The sequence below is a fragment of the Lynx canadensis genome, chromosome C2 (assembly GCF_007474595.2).
Source record: "Lynx canadensis isolate LIC74 chromosome C2, mLynCan4.pri.v2, whole genome shotgun sequence".
In the NCBI taxonomy this organism is placed as follows: domain Eukaryota; kingdom Metazoa; phylum Chordata; class Mammalia; order Carnivora; family Felidae; genus Lynx; species Lynx canadensis.
This window is the reverse complement of record NC_044311.2, coordinates 63,258,082-63,282,622: the sequence shown is the minus strand read 5'-3', so window position 1 is coordinate 63,282,622 and position 24,541 is coordinate 63,258,082. Positions and strand designations below refer to the sequence as shown.

The 24,541-nt window shown below is 40.8% G+C and overlaps 1 protein-coding gene across 1 annotated transcript in view; it reads right to left on the bottom strand.

Annotated features, from left to right (window-relative positions):
• PRKCI (protein kinase C iota) overlaps window positions 1-6,418 on the bottom strand; it is a 76,843-nt gene extending 70,425 nt beyond the window's left edge. The window contains exon 1 of the mRNA XM_030329960.2: window positions 6,141-6,418. Coding sequence (XP_030185820.1) covers window positions 6,141-6,241 — 101 coding nt within the window. The 5' untranslated portion in view covers window positions 6,242-6,418. The remainder of the gene's footprint in view (window positions 1-6,140) is intronic.
• Window positions 6,419-24,541: the final 18,123 nt, after the last annotated feature.

The following is a 24,541-nucleotide window of genomic DNA, read 5'->3' as shown; positions in this document are numbered from 1 at the left end:
AGCAACAGGTTAGAGAAATGCTGGCACCTTTTGTAACAGACAACATGCCAATGTCCCTTCAAATAAATGTATGAAAAAAAGAGAAAGAATCCAGGAGGACAACTGGGCAAAAGATATGAATAAACAACCCACAGAGGAAATAAAAATGATCAGTAATGTATAAAAAGATAGTCGTAAAAAAAAGTTAACATTTGTTGCCTATTCTATTGGGAAAATTTTTAAAGACCAGTAATGTGCAATGGGAACAAAAGGAAAACACTTCATTGTAAGCTGTTGTTGGGAATGTAAATTGATAAGTGTTTGGAGGACAGGGTCAAGTTTTAAAACAGGCAAATTTTGGACCATGTTTGCAAAAATATATATTAAATATGAGGATGTCCACCTTAGCATAATTTGAAATAGTGATTTAATGAAAGCAACTTTTTGTGCTTATCAATCAGGAAAAAAGATTAAATTATGGGGGCACCTGGGTGGCTCAGTTGGCTGAGCGTCCGACTTCAGCTTGGGTCATGTTCTTGCAATTCGTGAGTTCGAGCCCCGCACTGGGCTCTGTGTTGACAGCTCACAGCCTGGAGCCTGCTTCGGATTCTGTGTCTCCCTCTCTCTGCCCCTTCCCCACTCATGCTCTCTCTCTGTCTCTCAAAAATGAATAAACGTTAAACAAACAAAAAAAAAAGATTAAATTATGGTGTACCAATACTATAAAACACTATACATCAATTATAAAAAGTAAGTGGATCACTCTCTACATATGTATTTATCCCTGTCTATCCTAACATGGAAAGATGATCATGAATGAAAAAAATCAAGTTGCAGAAATGTGTGTAGAAATATGAACCTGTTTACTTGAAAAATAAAAGGGTATGTGTGTATCCATATCTATACCTATAGATATATTAATATAATGTAGAATATCCCAAACTGTTAACAATGGCTACCATTAGGAAGTGGGGGTGAGAAGCTACAAGGGAAACTTTCCATTTTAGGTACGTCTGTATCTTTAAAATTTAGTTTTAGTGCCTTGTCTTTGTCATCTGCATTTGGTAACTGGTGGCATTTTTGTTTCAATCATCATTCTCAGCTACATTCCTATGTAGGTTAGCTGTCACGTACAGGGCTTAGGACACACAGCAGGCACACAATAAATGACTGTTCAGTTAATGCTGGCCATTTCCACCTGGATGTCCCCAAAGCATGATGAACTAAAAATTCGGTTACTTGTTCCAGGAAATGAGTTACCTCCTCTCACTAATCTCTTCCTTCTATATTCCCTAGTCTCTCTCAAATAAGAAACCTAAGAGTTGTCAGATTCCCTCTCTCTTCCCCACAGGCAATTGATCTGTAATTCATATGGATTCTACCCCCTAAAATTGCCATTCAATCCAGATCCTCTTCTCCTCCTCTGAATCTGTCACCAGGACTACTTCCAAAGCCTCCAAATCAGTCTTCATCCATTGCTAATTCATAGTCCATACTGGTTCCAAATCTGACTTTTCTAAAATGAGAATCTCAGTATGTATATCTCTCTGACTTAAAACCCTCGCCAATGAGAAAAAGTCCGAAGCCAAAGTATGATATTCAAGAATTTCATGAGTAGCGCCTGTGAGTCTTCTTCTTAGCCTCACTTCTTATCAGTGCCAGCTTCACACTTCATGTCCTAATAAGGAAGGACTATGGCACTAACAACTAAACTGATCTGAATTCCCCAAATATATCACACAGTTGTGCAATGCCTGGAATGCCCCCTTCCCCAACATCTTCATCCACTAGACAAACCTATTTATCCTTTAAAAGCCTCAAACAGGGACGCCTGGGTGGCTCAGTCGGTTAAGCGTCCGACTTCAGCTCAGGTCACGATCTCGCGGTCCGCGAGTTCGAGCCCCGCGTCAGGCTCTGGGCTGATGGCTCAGAGCCTGGAGCCTGCTTCCGATTCTGTGTCTCCCTCTCTCTCTGCCCCTCCCCCGTTCATGCTGTGTCTCTCTCTGTCTCAAAAATAAATAAACGTTAAAAAAAATTAAAAAATAAAAATAAAAAAAAATAAAAATAAAAGCCTCAAACAGCTCATCCTCTAGGAAGGTTTACCTTTCTTACCCCAAACACCTCCCCAATATCCAACCCTGCAAATACCTTACACATAAACACATACACACTCCTTTATTAGCTCTTCTAGATCTTTCCTCCTATAAGTCTCACGGTCCTTCAAGGGCAGAGCCGTGTATTATCCACCTTTACATCCTCTGTGCCCACCCTAGTACCACATGCCTGCCTTACAGTAGGCAGTAGGTGTCTAACAATATTTATTAAAGTGACTTTAAATACACTTTAGGTAATACGTGAAATCCTAAGCAAGAATGGAATTTTAAAAATTCAGGTTTTAATGATGCTCATTGCAACCATAAAACAACAAACACTCAAATTACCTTAACAAGAGGGTTGGGAGTTGTATTAGAAAGCTTTCACGGACCTCCAGGAAGAATTTTTCTACAGGGAACTGCTTCCTTCGCTTCTGCTTTCTCAGACCTGCCATTTGTACATGGTCAGTCTTGGCCTCCCGAACCTCTCCCTTCACTCTTCAGTTCCAGTGTTCACTGCTAACAAGCAATTTATCTCTTTGTTACCTGATTCAAATTTCTGAGAGGGCTGTTTTGGTTTCTGGCACCAGGCCACCAAGTCCTTTCTCTTTCTCTGATAAAACTATGGATCAGTTGTCCTGTGGTTCGGTGCCAGGCCAGAAGCTCCAGGACCGGTAACTAACATTCCCCCAACTTCCAACTCAAGAGACTATTTGTATTTCCTTAGAACATTATAGTGATATACTTTATATTGCTAAAATTATTTTGCAATACTTTTAAAAACAAGTCTTGCCAAGACTTGTTCACAGAAAAATCCTGCATACTTCTTCACTGAACCAGCTATACATTCCAAATATACAAGTAGTTAATCTCTTTCTATTTGCAGATGTTCACAGAAAGAATCCTCTAGATTATTGTAACTGTTCAATGGCAGTGGTTTAAAAAGCATTTTACAACCTTTTTACAAAATTTCCCACACATTTGTGATGTAAAGAAATGAGGACTCCAGACATTTCCTTGTTAAACTCTATCCCATAATATCAAGTAACTTAATATAAGGATAAGCCCATAAAATAGCAATCTATCACTAACCAACAAAACCTGTTTCTCTTCCTCCTAACACTACTAGCTAATGATTGAAGGAAAGCTACTCACTGACAAGCTCCCGTGTCAAGGAAAAAAGGGTGTACGGGCCATCACAGAGCCACTCTTAGGTGGTCTCCAATATAATCAGTGTCTTAATGCTATTAATCTCCTGCTTAAAAGCTAGAAAAAATCCAATTAAATGTCTGTTATATCTCGGGAGACATCAGATTTGCACTAAGAACAAATTTAACTGAATGACAACACCACACACATCTCTGAAAGAAGGCAATGTATTCACTAAAAAATTCTGGCTATTCCAAATTCAACATTCACTGGAAAGAAATACTGTTAGAAGGGATAAGGAGAAAGCTTTCTGATAATGGCCTTTCACAAGATCTGAAGGAAAAGAAACGTTTTCAAATGCAGATTGTCCTTACATTTCTTGATATAAAGGAAGGGTTTCTACTTAAAAAGCAGGTAGGTGTTCTAGTTAGCCAACTTGTTTATTAGCTATCCTCACTGGTGACTCATTTTAGTTCATCTGTAGTAATGAGCAGCTGACTATGTAATATCATAACCACCAGTTTAGACTATTGTTAATAAACATATAATCTTAACAGATTTAATTTCAGGGGACAGAAATTGGTACAATTTAGAGAATGCCGATGTTGTCTTTAAATAAGGCTTGAAATGAAGGCACTATGTAGAAAGCGTTCAGTGAATAAGAAGCACTAATGGGCAAGGGCTTTTCTTTCATTCCTTAGCAAAAATTCATAGGTTAAAAAAAAAAAAAAAACAAAACGTTAACTTGAATGTCTTGGGAAAATTTTAGGCACTAAAAGGGTTATATGTCCTTACTCTCTTTTATAAAAACAGTTGTAGCAATAAGCCAAGAAAAAATGACACTTAGATTCCTAAAATACAGCAGACTTTGATTTCTTTCCAAAGGAGTTTACAATGATTTTAATTTACTAACTAGGCCTATTTAGATTTGTCAAACCAATAAAAAAAGGAAGAAGCACTAATTTCTTCTCTGCATAGTTGGAATCATTGGGAACTATCTAAATTTAATAAGACAAGAATTTTGTATTGTCAGAGTCATAAAGGTAAACCAGAAAACTAAAAAATAATAGTTTAACAATTAAAAATTGAGAAGTACCAATCAGGAGAAGGGCAAGCAAAAGGTAATATTCACCCAATGTCTTATCCTTCAGAGAAAGGAATCAATAGGTCTATCTAAAGTTGAATCACGAAATAGAAGTATAACTTTTAAAGTAATAAAGACAACCTCCAGTAGAACAGAAATAAACTGTCAACAGTATACCTCTGAAAGTTGGAAGGATGGGATGGAACTTAATTTATTCATCTACAAAGTGTGCACATTCCCACCATGTGAGTATGCTGATTTTTAACTTTTTTAACTGTCAATAATCAGACACCTTTAAAAAAAGAAACACATACCACATATTTTATTCTCTGTACCTAACAACTCATGGGCTGTCCGTCGACATTATAACATGGAAAGTGAACTATCTCATCTATCAAATTAAAGGTAAGGTAAAGGAAGCAAAGCTTTTCTCCCCTACAGTGCAAAGTTCATAGCTGACCATACTCAAGTCAAAACAGCTCTCATGACCACTACAAACTTTTTAAAAAACATACACACACTTCTTGGTATTGTTTTAAAATGAAGACCTCTGTGATCAATTTAAAAGCAAAAACACTGATACCTTCCTAAATAATTCTTGTAAACTACCGGTGAAGACAGTCAAGCTAACAAGAGGTCAGAGGCTGCATGGCAGCAGGCAAACCAGTAAGTTGTTATATCAAATCAATAAGACGTTTTAGGGCTTCTATTTCCTTTGAAATCAAAACAAGAGAGGCATTTTGAAAGTTTGCTATCTTCACTGATCCTCTCTGGAATGTAAAAGTATGCATTGCAGTTTTAACCTCCTAGTGCTTGAGGTTTTTTTAAAGCAATTTACTTCTACTTGAACAAGCAGTAAGACAGGCCCAAGCCATCAGGTTTGTTAACCCTTAGTTTCAAATCTTCATGCCCACACTAACATTTCACCTTTCCAATGCTCCTAAATAGAATTCTCTCAAATTCCAAACCACGACTTAATTCAAGGGAAGGGGAATACTTCAGGGCACTGATTATAGAATATGATTTAATACAACGATATTAGGACTGGATTATTTCTGGTAAGAACCGGAGTTAGAACTTACGTAAAAATACGACTAAAAATCATAGACTTTAAAATTCGGTTCCTCCTCTTCTCTGCAGTATCTCACCCTATCAAATGGTCCTTGAAGAAACACTGACAAAGAAGCGTTCACAAATTTTTAATTTACACATACATAACCTAATCTCAAAGGACATACGTACCTAATGCACATCCCTGAAAAGCCATCACCTTTACTCTTCAATAATAATTCCTATGTCTAATACACAGGCATCCAGATACACTTCTTGAACTTAAGACGATGAAGGTAAACCTGACTTTGAGAACCAGAGCCTTTAGGCCTTCTGACAACCAAAAGGGCCAGCAAACTAAAGTAGTCCTGTCTTCTAAACCTATAGCAAACTCAGTTAACTGAGGCATCACTCGGAATCAACTCTCAGCCCCGAACACATTCAGACTTAATGACGTAAAGTCCTTGTAAATCTCTTAGCAGGCGAGTCTCTCTCGAACCCACCAGGTGGACCTACTCTATTCCAAGGCTCCTCCCTGGGACCCTAATCTGGACCAACAGCCCGCGCGACTCCCGGGCGCCCTGCAACACACCGTGGGGTGCCCCAACCTAGCGCCCCTTGCTCCTCCCCGGATCACTTGGTCACCCACCCCGAGTCCCCAGAGTCGCCCGCCCAGACCAATCCGCCCACAACATCTCCAGCCCCTCACCCTCCCCTCCTCCAGTCCAAGTCGAGCGGGCCTTTCCTCTCCCCTCCCACTCCACGCCTACTCTGGGAGACCTCACCCGCGATAGTAGGCTTTAACCCGGACCTGGTGAGAATGATCTCCGCTGCCGCCGCCTGCGATCGGGTGAGCCATGGTACTGCTGTCCCTCTGGGTCGGCATCTCCTTACTCCCCCGCCTGAACGCCGGAGGCCAAGGGTGCGGGGTGCGCGCCGGGTGCCGTGGGGCACTCTGCTACCCGAGCTTCACCCAGAGCTGCGGCTGCCGCTTGCCTACCTGTCCACTCCGCCCGCGGCGCGGACCCAAGGGTCGCCGTGCCGGGGCAGCCGGAACCGCGCGGCTCCTCCCGCCGCCCGGGCCCAGCACGCCTCCCCGCTTGGGTCCCTCCCACCTCGCTTGCTCCAAAGGCCCACATTCCGGGGGAGGGCGGGCGCAACCACCGATCCAACTCAAGGAGCCTCAACGCCCGGCTGAACCATTCTTACAGGGGCTAGGAAAAGGGAGAGAGAGGATGGGAGACGCTGCCTATCACATCAGATAGGCCGGGAGGGGGCCTTTCGTGGAAGCTGTGACTGAGGAAATGCCAAAGTTCTCCGTAAAAAAGCCCTATTCCCACAGGAAAAAGAGTAGGTGACAAAGACTACGGCATCTCACCCCGGTTTCCTAACTTGGTCGCGTCCGCGGTCAGCCGACTAGGGACTGGGGTAGATTTGCCCTGCGGGTTTCTGGGACTTGGAGTCCCGGTGGGATTCTGGGACTGGGGGATCTCTGTGTAGGAAACCATCCTCCCCTTTTAGCCGACTGTGTCACCAGCTTGTACGCCATCGGGAGTATTCGGCTTGGAAACCCTGAATCGAGCTTGGTTATCTGAGGTCACTGGAAATGATTGGGCATCGTCACGATCTACACTTCGTTCTCTGATGAATTTTCCCTTCAATTACATATATCATCTCAATCATACAGTGCCTTTTTGGGGAACATTGGTTACAGGCTCAGCACAGGCTCTTTTATGGAAAGAATTTAATAACATATGTAACAAATGTAATAATGAACGTAATAAAGGAGGCAACTCATCTAGAAGGTATGATGGAAGACCGACGTTTCTTCCTTTGCAGCCCCCAATATCCCTTGTATATTGCCATTGCATGGAACAGGTTCACAATAATTATCCAATCCATCCACCGGCATTTATTTTCTATAAACACTGGCTCACCGAAGTTTACAATATAAAGAACCCGTCCTTGTAGCCTAGTCTCTGATCTTCCACTGATCTTGGCTCTGTCACATATTGCAATTACAGGTAGCATGAATCCAGCTCCTGCATAAGTCCCAGTACCAATACATGCTGAAAAGGTTGGAATAATCAAGGTAATACCTTTCTTTACTATGATAAAATAGGGTTGGAGGATTAACTCATCAGAGTTAGGTGTGACACTTAGTCTGGCATGATGTCCTTCAACTGCTACAAACTTGGATTATAAACTCTTAATAAAAATTCCTATCGGGGGGTGCCTGGACAGCTCAGTCCTGGAGCATTCGGCTCTGGATCTCATGTTGTAATTTCAACCCCCAAGCTGGGTGTAGAGATTGCTTAAAAATAAAATCTTAAAAAAAAAAGAGTGTTGGGGTTTGTTTATGCCTTTTTCTATCAAGATAATATAATCATGTTTTTTATCCTTTATTCTATTGATATCATATGTTACATTAACTGATTTTCGGACATAGGCCAACTTTGCATTCCTAGGACAAATCTCAACTGGTTATGGCATATAATTCTTTTTATAGGTTGCTCCATTCAGTTTGCTAGTATTTTGTTGAGGAATTTTGAATTTGTACTCATAAGAACTGTTCCTTAGCTCTTTGAACATAATTATAATAGCTGTTTTGAAGTCTTTGTCTGCTAAGTCCAATATCTTTGTCCTCTCAATGGCACTTTCTATGTGCCTGGGTCCCAATCGCCTGTATGTCTCACTATTTTATAACATTCCCATTTTAGCAACTCTGGAGACTGATCCGTACTGGCTCCAGGGCTTGTTGTCATTGTTGTTGTTGGCTTGTTCGTTTGTTTAGTGACTTGGCCAGACTAGTTCTGTATAGTCTATGTCCCCCACAGTGTGCAGGAGGCTCTGATGTCTCCTCAGGGCTTCCATGTGCACACTGTTACCCTGAATCCTCCTCCCTCCACTGGGGATGACAGTGGTTTAGTCAGGTTCTCTTTGACTTTCCCTCATCTTCCTATCACAGCTTTTGGCTGGTTTGCCTTTATCGATATTACTCCCAACTGTGAGCCTCCACTAATTGGTAAATGATTGCCCCACTACTTCTGACAATGCCCTAGGGCATAAATTGCTCCATTGTCTGAGCCAATGGTCATTTTTATTTATAATTTCTTCAGTTATGGTTGTTTCACTGGGGAGAATATATAGGAAGCTCCTCATGTTTCCATTCTGGAAGTGCTCTGACATTGATCTTTAAAGTCAATGTGATGCAATTAAAACAGAAGGCACAAAGAGTTATGCATATAGGATGATCAGGTCACAGAAATTATGTTATTTTTAGGAACAAGAACAACAACAACAAAATCCCTGGCAACTATTGAGCCATCTCTTTAGCTTAGAGAACACAGAACTCTGTAAAAAAGGTTTAAAAGGAACATGGCATCGCATTGATCATATCTTTAGGAAAATTTGACTTCCTTGCTGCAGATTAAGCTGCTCTAACAAGAATAATCAGAAGAGCTTGACCTTTATGTTCAGTCTCAATTAGCCTCACCAGTGTGCCCTGCAGTCAGGATCAAATAGGAAAATTTGTTTGCCATGTTCTTTATGTCAACTAACAAATCCTGCTACTGGATTTCTGTGGTCTCTTCCTCAACTGAGAATCAAATGATATAAAATGTGAAGTCAATGGTAGACCCTGTGAACAAGTCTCCCACAGCCCATTTTCTTTATGTTGTACTTGAAACAGTGTTTACTAATACCCTCAGCTTTGGTTAAGCCTGTGGCCCTTAACCTAGCATTCTTTAGTGGTTACATTGAGCAGGGGATAATGTCATTAAACGGAGGAAAAAAACTGTTTCAACTGCAATTCCCGATCATTTGAAGCGGGGGGCACTTTGTGACTTGCAGAGATAAACATTGAGTGCTAGGCTGAATTAACCTGCCTTTGGCTCACTGCAATAACTTTATCGTAAAAATTAGTTAATCCTCAAATCCACAGGCTTAAGAGATTTTAAAAATTTTGGCCAACATTTTCTCATTTTGTGATCACAAGAGTACTTGTCCCAATGTAGGCAAAATAACCTGCTTGGAAAATGGTGAATGAGATAATAAATAGTAGACACAGTTCCCCTGTGATAGTGTCTTAATATTACATTGTTTCATTTAACCTTCAAGAGCAGTGGCAACACTCCTGAGTGGAGTTCTTACAGCTGAGGTTAGTGAGAGAATGTAGTTTTTATTGTGTTAATTCACCTTGCCTCTTCAGAATGGAGAGCTGACAATACCCCCATGACTTTCTCTTTCCCCTTCTTGTGTCCTCTCACTGCCCTATTGACATTGCCTACTTTATCTTCAAGTTATCTGAGTATTCCCTTCACTCCAGCCTTGCAAACTTATTTCCGTTATGGGTCCCCAAATTAACTCCCACACCATAGAGAATGACATATAGCAGTTTAGCCTTAACTTGTTTTGCTTTTGGAATAACTTTGAAGCACCTGGCTGGCTCAGTTGGTAGAGCATGCAACCTTAATGCTGGGGTCTTGAGTTCAAGCCCCATGTAGGATGTAGAGATTACTTAAAAATACAAGGCTTGGGGTGCCTGGGTGGCTCAGGTCGGGTAAGCACTGGACTTCGGCACAAGTCAAATTTCAACGGTTCGTGAGTTCAAAGCCCAGGTTGGGCTCTGCTCTGACAAGTGCAGAACCTACTTCCTGATCCGCTCCTTCTCTTCTAGCTCTCTCTCTCTCTCGCTCTCTCTCCCGCCCTCCCCCTCTCTCCCTTCCCTTTCTCTCTCTCTTCGCAAAAATAAATAACATGGGGCGGCCTGGGTGGCTCAGTCGGTTAAGCTGCCGACTTCAGCTCAGGGTCACGATTCTCACGGTCCGTGAGTTCGAGCCCCGCGTCGGGCTTCTGGGCCTGATGGCTCAGAGCCTGGGGCCGGCTTCCGATTCTGTGTCTCCCCTCCTCTCTCTCTCCCCTCCCCCGTTCATGCTCTGTCTCTCTCTGTCCTCAAAAATAAATTAAAACGTTAAAAAAATTTAAAAAAAAAAAATAAATAATAAACATTAAAAAAATAATAATAAATAAATAAAATAAAATCTTTAAGGGGCACCTGGGTGGCTCAGTTGGTTAAGCGTCTGGCTCTTGATTTAGGCTCAGGTCATCATCTCCCGGTTTGTGAGTTCAAGCCCTACATCAGGCTCCATACTGACAGTGCAGAGCCTCTGGGATTCTCCTTCTCTCCCTCATCTCTGCCCTTCCCCCACTCATTCTCTCTCTCTCTCTCTCAAAATAAGTAAATAAACTTGAAAAAAATAAATAAAATCTTGGGGCACCTCGGTGGCTCAGTTAGTTGAGCATTCTACTTTGCTCAGGTCATGATCTCGTGGTCAAGGAGTCAAGCCCCGTGTCGGGCTCTGTGCTGACATCTCAGAGCCTGGAGCCTACTTCAGTTCTGTGTCTCCCTCTCTCTCTGCCCTCCCAAGCTTGCACTCTGTCTCCTCTCTCTCTCGCTCTCTCTCTCTCTCTTTCTCAAAAATAAGTAAACATTAAACAAAATTAAAAAATAATAATAAAATAAAATCTTAAAAAATAAAATGTCTTCCCTTTGAACTTAAAGAATTTTAATATTCATGTCTATATTCCCTGATAATCACAGAAAATGAAGCTCATTTACACCAATGACAACATAGTCCTGTCTTTGTATATATAGTACCATATATAGTATCCTCTGCTTAGTCTGAAATGCCCTCCCATAATCAGTCCCCACCAGTCCTGGCCAAATGCACTCTTTCTCTAGGAACCATTTACAAACTCACCTCTGCTCCCTAGGCCGTTACATACCATTCTCTTCATTTTTCTTCTTTGTACTCCTGCTCTACATTCTGCTTATATATCATATATAGCACACAGCATTGCACAGTATCATAGTTTATTTCTTGCTGGCATGTTCATATGCTGGAACTGTAATTGGTTCATCACTGTGTCCCCTGTACCTAGCCCATATTGAGTTCTCAGTAATGTCTATCGCATTGAACAATAGCACTTGCTTCATTTTTCTTATCTTGTAAGAAAGGATAAGCTTTTGACTTATTTGATAAGGATGTCCTGACGCTAGGCTACTTAACTAATTTTTTTTAGTTATTTATTATGAGAGAGAGCGAGTGCACCAGGGGAGAGATGGAGAGGGGGGAGAGAGAAAGTCTCAAGCAGACTCTGTGCTGTCAGTGCAGAGTTGGATGCAGGGCTCAGTCTCACTAACCAGAAGACATGACCTGAGCCGAAATCAAGAGAGTTGGATATGCTTAACCAACTGAGCCATTCAGGCGCCCCTAATTACTTAATTCCTAAAATATAAAGCCACGCTATGTTAACACAAAAACTCCTGAAAGAAGATGTTGTTTTAATGAGCCATCAGTGGAGAGTCCATTAAGTGGTAAGTCAGTAATGCAAAAAATTATAAAACATTTACTTAAAAAAAAATTTTTTTTAATGTTTATTATTTTTGAGAAAGAGAGAGAGACAGAGTGCAAGTCAGGGAGAGGCAGAAAGAGAGGGAGACACAGAATCCGAAGCAGGCTCCAGGCTCCAAGCTGTCAGCACAGAACCTGACGTGGGGCTCAAACTCACAAACCACGAGATTGTGACCTGAGCCGAAGTCAGATGCTTAACCGCTGAGCCACCCAGGCGCCCCTATAAAACATTTACTGATGAAAGTTGCTGAATATGCAAAGAGGTCAAAGAAATCTCAACATAATTAACTCCTATTGGGTTAATTGGTGCCAGGCACTATGTCTCCTTTTCAAGAAAGGTCCAATCCAGATAGAACGTCAGGACGTATACCAATAAAAGAGGAAAAAATGCAAAATAGCAAGCTGTGTGCCCCAAGCGATACAGAAAAATTGCAACGCTCATGAATACCACCTTGTCTTCTCTGGGATCCAGAAGAACCCACTGTGTCTGGCTAGATTGAAGGCACAAAGTTGACTGGTAAAATGACATTGTTGAAAGAGCCTCCATTAACCCATAAAAACTTGAATTTGAAGTATCACTGTCTACTGATGTTTGCATACCAGTATGCTGTCACCAGCAGCAAAAAAACCGTTAAATGCAAGCTACCCTCCACATCTGAAAAAGCACACCTGTTCTTGAGGCTGGCACATTCAACTGAAAATGTAAACCTTCTCTAATAAATTCTCTGTGCTCCAGCCACCCAGCCACCCCACACACAGGCCTTTTTCAGTAATCTAGTTCTCTCTTACAGCCTCTGGAGTAACTCCTCTCCCCAACAAGGTTGCTAACCCCTCTCTCCTCCCGTAGAGGACTTGCTTATTTCTCCACAGCCCCACCTACTTCCTATTGGATTCAAATGCTTTCGTATTGAATTTCTGTTGACCTTGAATTAAACCATATTCTATTTTGGGCCACAGAGAAATCAGAGGAAAAAACAGAGCTCATAGTCTATAATGATTTCTGGCTGCTTAATCACACATACGGTGTCATTGGGAACAGCACTCCAGAGATCAAGCTGCCTGTTAGTTCACCTACACCCGGAGCTTATCATCCTGCAACTTGAGCATGAGATATTTTACTGGATTCGTATGGCTTCTTATTCCAGACAGTAACAAACTACGAATCATTCTATAATTAAATCAGCAAAGGGCTCCAGACACAGAGACTTTCAAAGCAGGGCCACTGTCTTCATTAGGTACCTCAAGAGCAGGAATCTTACCTTTTAATGTCTTTTGACATTTAGAAAATTCTAGGTATTCAACATGTATTACATTGTTTAACCTCGACATTTGAATAATTTTACGTCGGTTCATGTCCACTTAAATACTAAATTCATCTTCGTGAAAGGAGGAAGGAAGCTGGCAACACCAAACCAGCAGAGCAAGTCTTATTTCTGTTTGCCTTTAAGCTGTAAAGCTGTGACCTGAAAAGTTAGTTCAACTTGCTGAGCAATCTATTTACTCAAGGTCAAACACAACTTGTAAGGAAGTGACTCTCATTTTACCCAACTTGGAATCTTTCAGCTAGAATCATGGGTGGGTAGAATTTACTAAGAAGTTACTTTATATCATCTAAATCAGGCTTCTCAGACTTTCACATGCATACAAAGTTAGGTGGGGAGGGGCGCCTGGGTGGCTCAGTCGGTTGAGCGGCCGACTTCGGCTCAGTCATGATCTCACGGTCCGTGAGTTCGAGCCCCGAGTCGGGCTCTGTGCTGACACTCGGAGCCTGGAGCCTGTTTCGGATTCTGTGTCTCCCTCTCTCTGACCCTCCCCCGTTCATGCTCTGTCTCTCTCTGTCTCAAAATAAATAAACGTTAAACAAAAAAATTAAAAAAAAAAAAAAAACAAGTTAGGTGGGGATTTTATCAAAGGTAGATTCTGATTTAAAAGGTGTAGAATGGGACCCAGATTTCTGCATTTCAAACCATTGTTGGTGGGTTGCTTATGCTGCTGGTCCACTGATGAGTTTGAGGAGCAAAAAGTCTAGGCCTCATTTGTCCAGAGAAGTGAAATGACAATGATTTTATCATTGCTCCAAAGTGTTTCATTGATTAGCATAATTTTAAATTTTTTTTTTTTTACGTTTATTTATTTTTTTGGGACAGAGAGAGACCAGAGCATGAACGGGGGAGGGGCAGAGAGAGAGGGAGACACGAATCGGAAAACAGGCTCCAGGCTCTGAGCCATCAGCCCAGAGCCTGACGCGGGGCTTCGAACTCACGGAACGCGAGATCGTGACCTGGCCTGAAGTCGGCGCTTAACCGACTGCGCCACCCAGGCGCCCATGATTAGCATAATTTTAAATGGTCATGAATTTGAAATAGGGGAATGAGCGGTTTCTGGAAGATGAAGAAAAAGTTAACTTCACAAAATTCTTAGTTTTATTTTTTTTGTTGTTTCTTATTTGTTTTCCACGATCTAAACATGTGGAACATGCTGTCTGGATGTGTTGTATTAGAGAATCACTTTAACCCACACACATAATTTGTTCTCATCACAATCAATAATAGGCTCACTGTATCCCATAGATGCATGACTGTATACTGAGTATCAGTCATGACATACTCATTCTGTCTCATTCAGCAACCTTTTTTTTTTTTTTTTTTTTTTTTAGCAACCTTTTATTTCATCTCAATTTAAAATTTAACTCTGGGTGGCTGGCTGGCTCAGTCAGTAGAAAATGGTGACTCTTGGCCTCCGGGTTGTGAGTTTGAGCCCCATGTTGGATGTAGAGTTATTTAAAAAATAAAATCTTTAAAAATTAAAAGAATAAGTAACATTTTAACTCAACACTTTCAAGATTTTGGTTATGTCCTGCAAAGCACTATCAGTATGAGGCTAGATTATTCTGTCTTCTTTTTCCACCTCATAACTAGAAAGCAAGCTTGATTTAAGGAGAGAAACAGGATGTCTTTTCTACTTTCTGACCTCAGTAATTTAAAACTATACGCAGAGTTCCCTTGAGAGTTAGTTTAAGTTACTCAATTCCTAGAGGAATGCTGCCAATCTTTTTTATCCTTTAGATAGAATTTAAAAGCTTTAATAGTAAGATTAAGAAATATTTAAGTATACATCTGTACTAAAGTATTGGGTCTCTAGTCTCTCCATTCCTCTAGGAAGGCAAGTAAAGAGGCACTAGAAAATTTCCAAAAGACAGAAGATTCTTTTCCTCAGAGCCTCTCACCCTGAGCATCTGAGTAAGCTGCCTTATTATCTGTGGAACGGGGAAAACAGAATGACACTTAGGCCGACTAGCTTCTGATTTTAAACATGAATTATTGAAATATGCAAATAATATCAAGAAACATGTACTGCAGGGCTCCTAGGCACAAGGCTCTATGTTTCATACAATAAAATGTAAAATCCAAATTTTGCCACTAAGTCTAGGTGAGATAGTCTACTTAGGAAGGTCACACATAAACCTGTGATAAATAATAATTCAAGATTATATAACAATTCAAAGCAACAGGGCAATACAGAAGACATTGCTAATTTGTGCAAAAGCAAGTATGATCTATAGAAATTCAGAGAGAGGAGTAATTATGTACAGCTAGGTTGGAGGAATTTTGTTTTCAATCTTTGATAGCAGTTATCTCTTAAGATAAGTGTGATATAAAACAGAAGCAATTGTCTTTCATCTGGAAGGGACTTATCACGGACTAACTGAAAAATGCTTTATCAAGGACTCACTGAAAAGTCCTTTGTTAACTTGTAATAGAATGTAATTTCAAAGAGATCCGGGTCCCTCTGGCAAATTACATGAGATAGGCCACAGGCTGCTACTTAGCCCTTTCAAGGTCTGCTTTTGTCTTACTGAAAAACGAGGGGGCCCATGATCTCCAAAATCCATTCCAGTCTAGAATTATAAGATTCTGGGGCCTCTTAGGAACTTCTGGTTTGAAAAATTCACTAAACTGTGAGCTTTCTTTCTGTATAAAACTTCCCCAGGACCCAGCAAAGCCTATGGCAGTTAGTATTGTGTGGTCGACACTAGGAATTTCCAAACAGATTTTCATTCATTTGAACATGTTAGTTGAGGTTTACTATGTCATACTCCCATGCTGGACATGGAGATAGGGACTACAAGAAAACTCAACCCTAGGAAGTTCACAGTAGTAGATGTATGTCAACATTTACTGAAAAACATGTGGTAAGTGGTGCCTGGGTGCCTCAGTTGGTTAAGCATCCAACTTTTGATTGCAAGCTCGGGTCATGAGTCACAGTGCTTGGGATCAAGCCCCGTGTTGGGCTCTGCACTGACAGCACAGAGCCTGCTTGGGATTCTCTCTCTCCCTCTCCCACTGACCCTCTCCACGCTTGTGAGCTCTTGTTCTCTCTCTCTCTATCAAAATAAATAAATAAACATTAAAAATCAAATCAAATCATGTGGCAAGGGCCAACCCAATTAAAATTGGGGGAAATAATTGTTGTTGTTGTTGTTTAACAAATGATGCCGGAACAATTGGATATCCATGTACAAAAAATTAAGTTGGACCCCTTACTCAAACCATTATAAAAATTAACTCAAAATGGATTAAAAATCTAAATGTAAGAGCTAAAATTATAAAACTCTTGGAAGAAAACGTAGTAAATCTTTGTGACCTAAGATTAGGCAATGGTTTCTTAGACTGACACCAGAAACACAAATAACAAAAGAAAAAGATAAGTAGAACTTCATCAAAATTAAAAACGCGGGTATTTCAAAGGACACCACCAAGAAAGTGAAAAACCATCCCACAGAATGTGAGAATATATTTGCAAATCACATATCTGATATGGTACTAGTATTCAGATATTTAAGTAACTCTTAACAACTAAACCGTAAAAAGACACATAACTTAATTTCTCTTTGTGGGCAAAGGATTTGAATAAATATTTCCCTAAAGAAGACATACAAATGGCCAATGAAAACATGAAAAAGTATTCATCATTAGTCATTTGAGAAATGCAGCTCAAAATCACAATGAGATGCTACTTCATACCCACTAGTTTGACTATAATCAGAAGGTGGATAATAACAAATGTTGGCAAAGATGAGCAAAGTTGGAACCCTCATGCATTGCTGGTGGGAATCTAAACTGGTGAAGCTGCTTTAGAAACAGCTGGACTATTCCTTAAGATATAAAACACCGAGTATGACCCAGACATTCCACTCTTAGTTATATAACCAAGAAAATTAAAACATATGTCTGCACAAAAACTAATACATAGAGGTGCTATTTGTAATAGCTAAAAAGTGAAATCAAACCAAATATCTATTAATTAAAGAATGGATAACAAAATGTGGTATATCCATAAAATGGAATCATATTTATCTGTAAAAAGGAATTAAGTCCTGAAAGTTATGACGATGTTGAATATTTATGCTAAGAAGCCACATCCTGTGTAATTCCATTTATATTAAATGTCCAGAATAAGCAAATCCAAAGGAACAAAAAGCAGATTAGGAGTTTCCAGGGATTGCAGAGAAGGTGAATGAAGAATGATTGCTGGGGGGCCTCAGTAGCTCCATTGGTTAATCTTCGGACTCTTGATTTTGGCTCTTAGTTCATGATCTCACAGTTCGTGGGTTTGAGCCCCACATCAGGCTTTGCACTGACAATGTGGCATCTGCTTGGGATTCTCTCTCTCCCTCTCTCTCTCTGCCTCTCCCCCACTCACACACGCTCGCTCCCAAAATAAATAAATAAACTTAAAAAAAAAAAAAAAGAATGATTGCCTTATGATCATGAAGTTTCTTTTGGAGTGATGAAAATGTTCTGAAATTAGATAGTGGTGGTCATTACACAACATTTTTAATATACACTGAGTTATATGCTTTGTTATTATTTTTTTATGTGAACTCTACCCCCAAGGTGGGGCTCGAGCTCATGACCCTGAGATCAAGAGTCACACGCTCTACCAACTGAGCCTGCCAGGGGTCCCATGAGTTGTATATTTTAAACAGATGGATTTTATATTGTGTAAATTATACCTCAATTAAAAATATATGTACTCATAGAGGAGTATAAACAGAGTACTATGGGAGCAGCTAACTCCATCTGGGAGAGGCTGTGAAGGTCAAAGGGGGAAAATATTGAGTGGAATTTGAAGGATAATGCTGGCTGACAATGGATAGAGAGAGACAGCCATACTGAAAAGGGCAGAACATGTATCTTGGAGTTGGACTTTGGTTCCAAAGCTAGTCCTGCCATACTAGCTGTGTGACTTTGAACAGTTTACTTAATCTCACTAAAATGAATATCCTCATCAGTGAAATAGAGGATACCTACTTCATGGGTGCAAATTAGATAGGATACTGTATGTAGAGCACTGAGTAAGTATTCAACAAGCATAGCCCTCTCTTTCTCCCCTCAACCTCATATTGCTGTTTTCGGTGGAATTAATGTTGAGTGTAAAGGCAGAGCAGGGAAAGGCCTAGCTTGGGTCTGAATGGCAAGAAGTTCAATAAGGCTTAAGAATAAAGGCAGCTGGAAGCAGAAGAAGGTGTTTTAGAGTCAGAAAATAGAGGCTCTGGGTGGCTCAGTCGGTTGAGTGTCCAACGTCGGCTCAGGTCATGATCTTAGGGTTTGTAAGCTTGATCCCCACATCGGGCTCTGTGCTGATGGCTCAAAGCCTGGAGCCTGCTTCAGATTCTGTGTCTCCTTTGCTCTCTGCTCCTCCCCCACTTGTGCTCTGTCTCTCTCTCTCTCTCTCTCTCTCTCTCTCTCAAAAATAAAAGTAAACATAAAAAAAATTTTTTTAAGTGATAAAAAAAAAGAAAATAGAGAGTCTGTACGCGAAAGAAGGAACTTTGAATTTGGTCCTATGATTTAGTCCTAAATCCACTGAAGTTTTAAAGAGAAGAGGAATGTGAAGATACTGGGTCTTTAGATGACAGCAGAGGGAAGGGTAGCCCGAAGTAGATAAGAATGGTGTTTCTGGGACTTCAGGAGACGATACAGAATTTTGACTTTATTAAATGTAAACCAAATCTGGGCATATTAGAGGCACTTGATGTGGCCTATTTTCTAATGAATTGTTAATAATTATTTGGTGACAGGGCACCTGAGTGGCTCAGTCAGTTAAGCATCTGACTCTTGGTTTTGGCTCAGGTCATGAGCTCACGGTTTCATGGGTTCAAGCCCTGAATTGGGCTCTGTGCTGACAGTGAGGAGCCCACTTGGGATTCTCTGTCTCCCACCCTCTCTCTCCCCCCTCCACTTGCTCTTTCTCTCTCAAAATAAATAAATAAACTTCAAAAGACAATTTTTTTTAAACTTCAAAAAATTTTTAAAAATAATTATTTGGTGACATTTTCTATATTTTAATCGCTTACTTCAGTTAGTATTTTGGTAAAACTAAATCTTAGATAATACCAGTAAAAAAAAAAGTACTTATGTTGAGAACGATACAATCTCCAGCCTGAGCACTACATGGCAAAATTGAAAGACTTGGCTCTATTTTTGACTGAAGCAGGTTATGTAACTTGCTGTGAATTTATTTCCCTTTCAGAGAATAAATGATGACAACGTTAACCTGGCTGACTTCAAAATATTGTGAAAATAAACAAACATCTCAAAGCTCTTTGAAGTTCATTGATGGAAAGTACCCTTCAAATCCAAAATTTCATTATGTAAATAGACAGTGAATTATTATTTTTCCTGAATCAATTTTTAGTGTTCCTTCCTCTAATCTTGCCCTTGAACATTTCTACAATTACAACAACAATGAAAAACCTTCTGAATTCTTACTCTGAAAAAGTCCCTGCAGTATATTATAAATTCTAGACACATGTGCATAGTACATTGCGGTCACAAAACACTTTTACAAATACAATCACATCAGATTAATTGATGTTTTCCCAATAAGCTCAACTGGTAATGTTGTGAACTGGTATGCGAAGAGGGTAAATGAATTGCCTAATAACAACCAGCTACACATGAGCAGGACCAGTACTTAAACTCAGGTTCACTCTAGATTCCAGGCTTTGCCTATCTTCCTGCATTAAACTAGACAAAGATTCCTACACACACACACAACACACACACACGCACACGCACGCACACACACACACACACACACACACACATTTAATTCCCTGCTTGGGTGGCTCAGTTTGTTAAGCATCCAACTCTTGGTTTTGACTGAAGTCGTGATCTCATGGTTCCTGAGTTCAAGTCCTGCATTGTGCGCCCTCTGACAGTGCAGAGCCTGCTTGGGATTCTCTCTCTCCCTCTCTCTGTCCCTCATTTGCTTCAGGACCCAAGTGGTCTCTGTGCTGACAGCAGACAGCCTGATGCGGAGCTGGAACTCAGAAACCTGGAGATCATGACCTGAGCCTAAGTCAGACACTTAACCGACTAAGCCACCCAGGTGCCCCAGACAGAGGTAATTTATTTGTAGATTAAATAGTATAGTATTGGCTAAGAGAAATTTTCAGCTTTAAATGTTTTAATTTGTTTCTATAAAACTACTTCAAACGAATAACCCAAGCATTTCTCAAAATAATACATCAATATTACACAAATTATTTGAATAAACTATATATATTAAATCATTATAGCAGAAATTATTCTGACATGAATGTATATCATACTATACTCTGCATAAATATATAGCGTATTTAAAATACCACATAGTAATAATGGGTTATAGTCAATCTGAAGAATTTGATCAGGGAATAAACTTTCATACATACCTAAATTGGACATGTATTAAATCTTGGTTTTTACTCTGTTATTTTGTGAGCTTGACATTGGGTGGCCTTACTGACAGAGGGGACTTCCCAGGGCTAGCTATTCCTAGAGATAGCAAATGACTCCCCTGTGACCATACCTTTCATATGCAACCAACCCACCCAGACTTTATATCCCTAAACACCTCCTTTAATCTAACTCATATACAAGCCACTATTCCCCCTGCTCTAAATTACTCTAGGGCCAGGCATTGGGCAACTAGAGACCACCCCTATAGACAAGAGCCTGCTAAATTATTCAAAGTATCCAATCCCAAATTTGCTCAAACTTTCTTACAACTGCCTTGTCCATTCCTTCCTGCAGAAACCACAATGAATGCTCTGGCCCTGCTTTCTCTTTCACTCTTCTGCCTCCTAATGGACACTGGTACTTCCCCAGTGGCCCCCATAGTGTGGCATGCCCCCCCATCCCACCCCCCAACCCCGGCCTGGAAGCTGTAAATAATAAACTCTTCTTTCAAAGGCAGGTGTCCCTGTGTCTGTCACCTTACCATACCTAACTAAAGCAAATCTCAGGTACAAATCAAGGACAACTGTGGCATGGTTCCTTAACTAAGAGTAAATAAAGAACGGGGGGGGGGGGGGGGGGAGAAGGCAATGCTCCATTCATCATGTACAGGAAATGAAAGATCAAAGATGAAATACACCTTTTTGGGTGAGTGACTTATATATTATTTATTCTTCCAACATTTATTTATTGAGAGTTTACTAAGTGCCTGGCACTGTGTTAGGCACTGAATATACAGTAGGGACTAAACAGTTGTAGTCCCTGTCCTTGTGAGATTCACAGTTTAGAGAGAAAAGATAGACAAGAAAAACAAGTGAACAACACATAATTACAAAGTGTGCTATGCTTACAAAGCCACCCGGGTGCCCCTGATTTACAGTTTTAAAAGCTTACTTACCATGTAGAGAATAGACTGTAGAGGAATAAGGCTAGAAGTTGGGTGGCCTGTCAGGAGCCTATTGCAGTGGTCCAGGAGAAAGGTGATGGTGGCCTGGCCTAGGTGGATAATAGTGGAAGTGGTCAGATTTGGGGTGCCTGGGTCGTTCAGTCAATTGAACGTTCGACTCCTGATTGTGGCTCACGTCATGATCCCAGGGTGTGGGATTCAGCCCCATGTCGGGCTCTGTGCTGAGTGTGGAGACTGCTTAAGAATCTCTCTCTCACCCTCTGGCCCCTCTCCCCTGCTCACACACTCTCTCTCTAAAAAATAAAATAAATAAATAAAAATAAAATGAAAGATTATTAAAAAAAAAAAGAAGAAGAAGATGAAGACGAAGAAGAGAAGAAAAAGTAGCAGATTTGGTTAATTTCTTGATGATTCATGCATGGTGTGGCCAGAGATGAGGTTATGTTTTGAAGGTGGAGCTGGCAGGATTGCCACAGGTCACAGTTTAAGGAGTGGTGGAGCCATTATTCAAAATCTAAGTATGTCTGATTCTACAGCCATGCTTCTAACAATTCTAGGCTGTCACAATGCTAAACAACAAAAGCATAAAGGCAGAATGGAAAGTACATAGTATCTTCCAGTGTTTATTGAGCCACCTATATGTTGAGGTAAGGCTTTGTGGAACAAGACAAAAACAAAACAAAACAAAAAACCTCTCGACTGGGAGCATAGGAGATCAGGGTTCAAACTCTGCTTTTGCCTGGGATTCTTCATCAGCATGGATCACATGACATCTAATGTCCCTTCTAGCTTTCGTGCTCTGTGTTTCTACTATGCGGCCCCTGGGGAGATAGAGCTATGTATGGTGCACCACAGGTGTACAAGGGAAGATAAAATGGCTTAGCATATGATTAGCATACTAATTACGGCAAGAGCAGATAAGAGGAGCAGGACCAGAGACTGTCTTCAGTTTCAACACTATTTGGTTTCGTAAAGTACTTGGTTTTAGTAGATTGCTTTCAAGGAAAACAGAAAGCAGGTCTATACATTGTTGTCATTCCAATTTTCAGGATATGCTAGAATTTACGCCTCATTCATCCAAATATTCAAGTATTTATTCCCTCACCAAGCATTAAAACTATTGATATTAGGTGTACTCAATAACATTTATTGAGCAAATCTGAGTGAAGTTAAAAACAAACGGGACTTTTTTAGACTTTACATCTGGCCTTTTAAGACTTTACAACAATCTTATAAGGTGTCGTTGTTCCTTTCTTTTTCACATAATAAAACTAAAACCTGAAGCAGTCTAATCACTCGTTCAAGCATAAGGTAGTGAGCCCAGTATTCATATCTGGGTCTGCTGGATTTGTCACCCTCACCACGTAGGATTTTATGAACGTGATCGCAGTCTAGTTGGGGTATGGGATGGTGTGTGTGCTGTATTAACTACTCTGAAAAGGTGCAGCATGGAGTGATCCATGATCTAGAATAGAGGTCAGCAGACTCTCTCTGTAGAGGGCCACCTAGTGAGTGGGGGTCATGATGGGGTCTGTTGCAGCTCCTCAGGTCCTGCCCTTGTGGCACAAAAGCAGCCATAGACAACAAAACATAAATGAGTGGGCATGGCTGTGTTCCAATAAGACTCTGCTTCATGGATATGAAATTTAAATTTCACATAATTTTCACTTGTCACCAAATATCATTCTTCTTTTGATCTCCCCCACCCCAATCATTAGAACCTAAAAACAAATTCTTAGCTTGAGAGCTGTAGGAAAATAAGTGGCAGGGCCAGATTTGGCCCATGGGCTGGCGTTGGCCAGTTTGGGGTACTATAACAAATACCACAGACTGGGCGGCTCAAACAGCGAACAATTATTTCTCACAGTTACAGAGGCTGTGAAGTGCGGGCAGTTGTGGTGTCTGGTGAGAGGCTTATTCCTGGTTTGCAGACAGCCATCTTATTGCTGTATCCTCACAGGGCAATGAGAGAGATCAGTCTCTCTCTCCTGTCTCTTCTATAGGGCATTAATTCCATTTATGAAGGCTCCACCTTGATGGTCTATTTACCTCTCAAAGGCTCTTAAATACCATTATGGTGGGAATTCAGGCTTCAATATACGGAGTCTGGGGGGACACACTCACCCTGCAGCAGTTTATGAGAGGCGCCCTGGCATGCAGAGAGTTCTGCGATCACTCTTCTCTGCAGGCCAGACTTACAGTGGGAACTGCTTCAAACCGATTGGGAAACTAAATGCAATAGGAGTAATCAGATCCTAGGGTGGCAGGGGCCAAGTGGCAGTGCTTAAGTACTAAAGGCTAAGTGGGCATGGTTACCATGATGGACAGCAGAGTCAAAGCAGTAATTAGTCTGGCTTGTGCAGACCTATGTCATTGGCTCATCATGGTGTTCCTAGAAATGAAATAGATAGGGAGCTTACTAAATTCTTACTTGAACTGGATCAGTAGAGAAGTCTTTGGTTAAGTAAAACAAAAGTCTAACCTGTGTCATAAAAAGAGAGTCACAGCCCCTCAATCAAATTCTCAGACTCTCCGGCCAGTTTACAGAACCCAGAAACCCTTAAATGAAAGGGAGGCCACTGGGACACTACCAAAAATTTATAGTTAATCTTTCTCTAGCCTCTACCAAAGAGACCTACAACCTTTACTAGGGTAACTGTGCATTGGGGAAAAGGAAACAATCAGACCCTTTGGGGTCTACTGGACAATGGCTATGAAGTGACATTGATTCCGGGAGACCCAAATGTCACTGTGGCCCATTAGTCAGAAGAGGGACTTATAGAGGTTAGGTGATTGGTGGGAGTTGGATCTCAGGTCTATCTCACAGTGGGCCCAGTTGGTCCCCAACTCCATCCTGTGGTTATTTCTTCAGTTCTGGAATGCATACTTGGAATAGACATACTTAGCAGACAGCAGAATCCTTGCATTGTTTTCCTGACCTATGAAATGAGGGCTAATATGGTGGAAAAGGCCAAGTGGGAGCCCCCTGGAACCACTTCTGCCCAGAAAATCGTAAGCCCATTCCTGGAGGGACTGCAGAGATAACTGCTACCCCACACCTATTCAACTCCCCTATT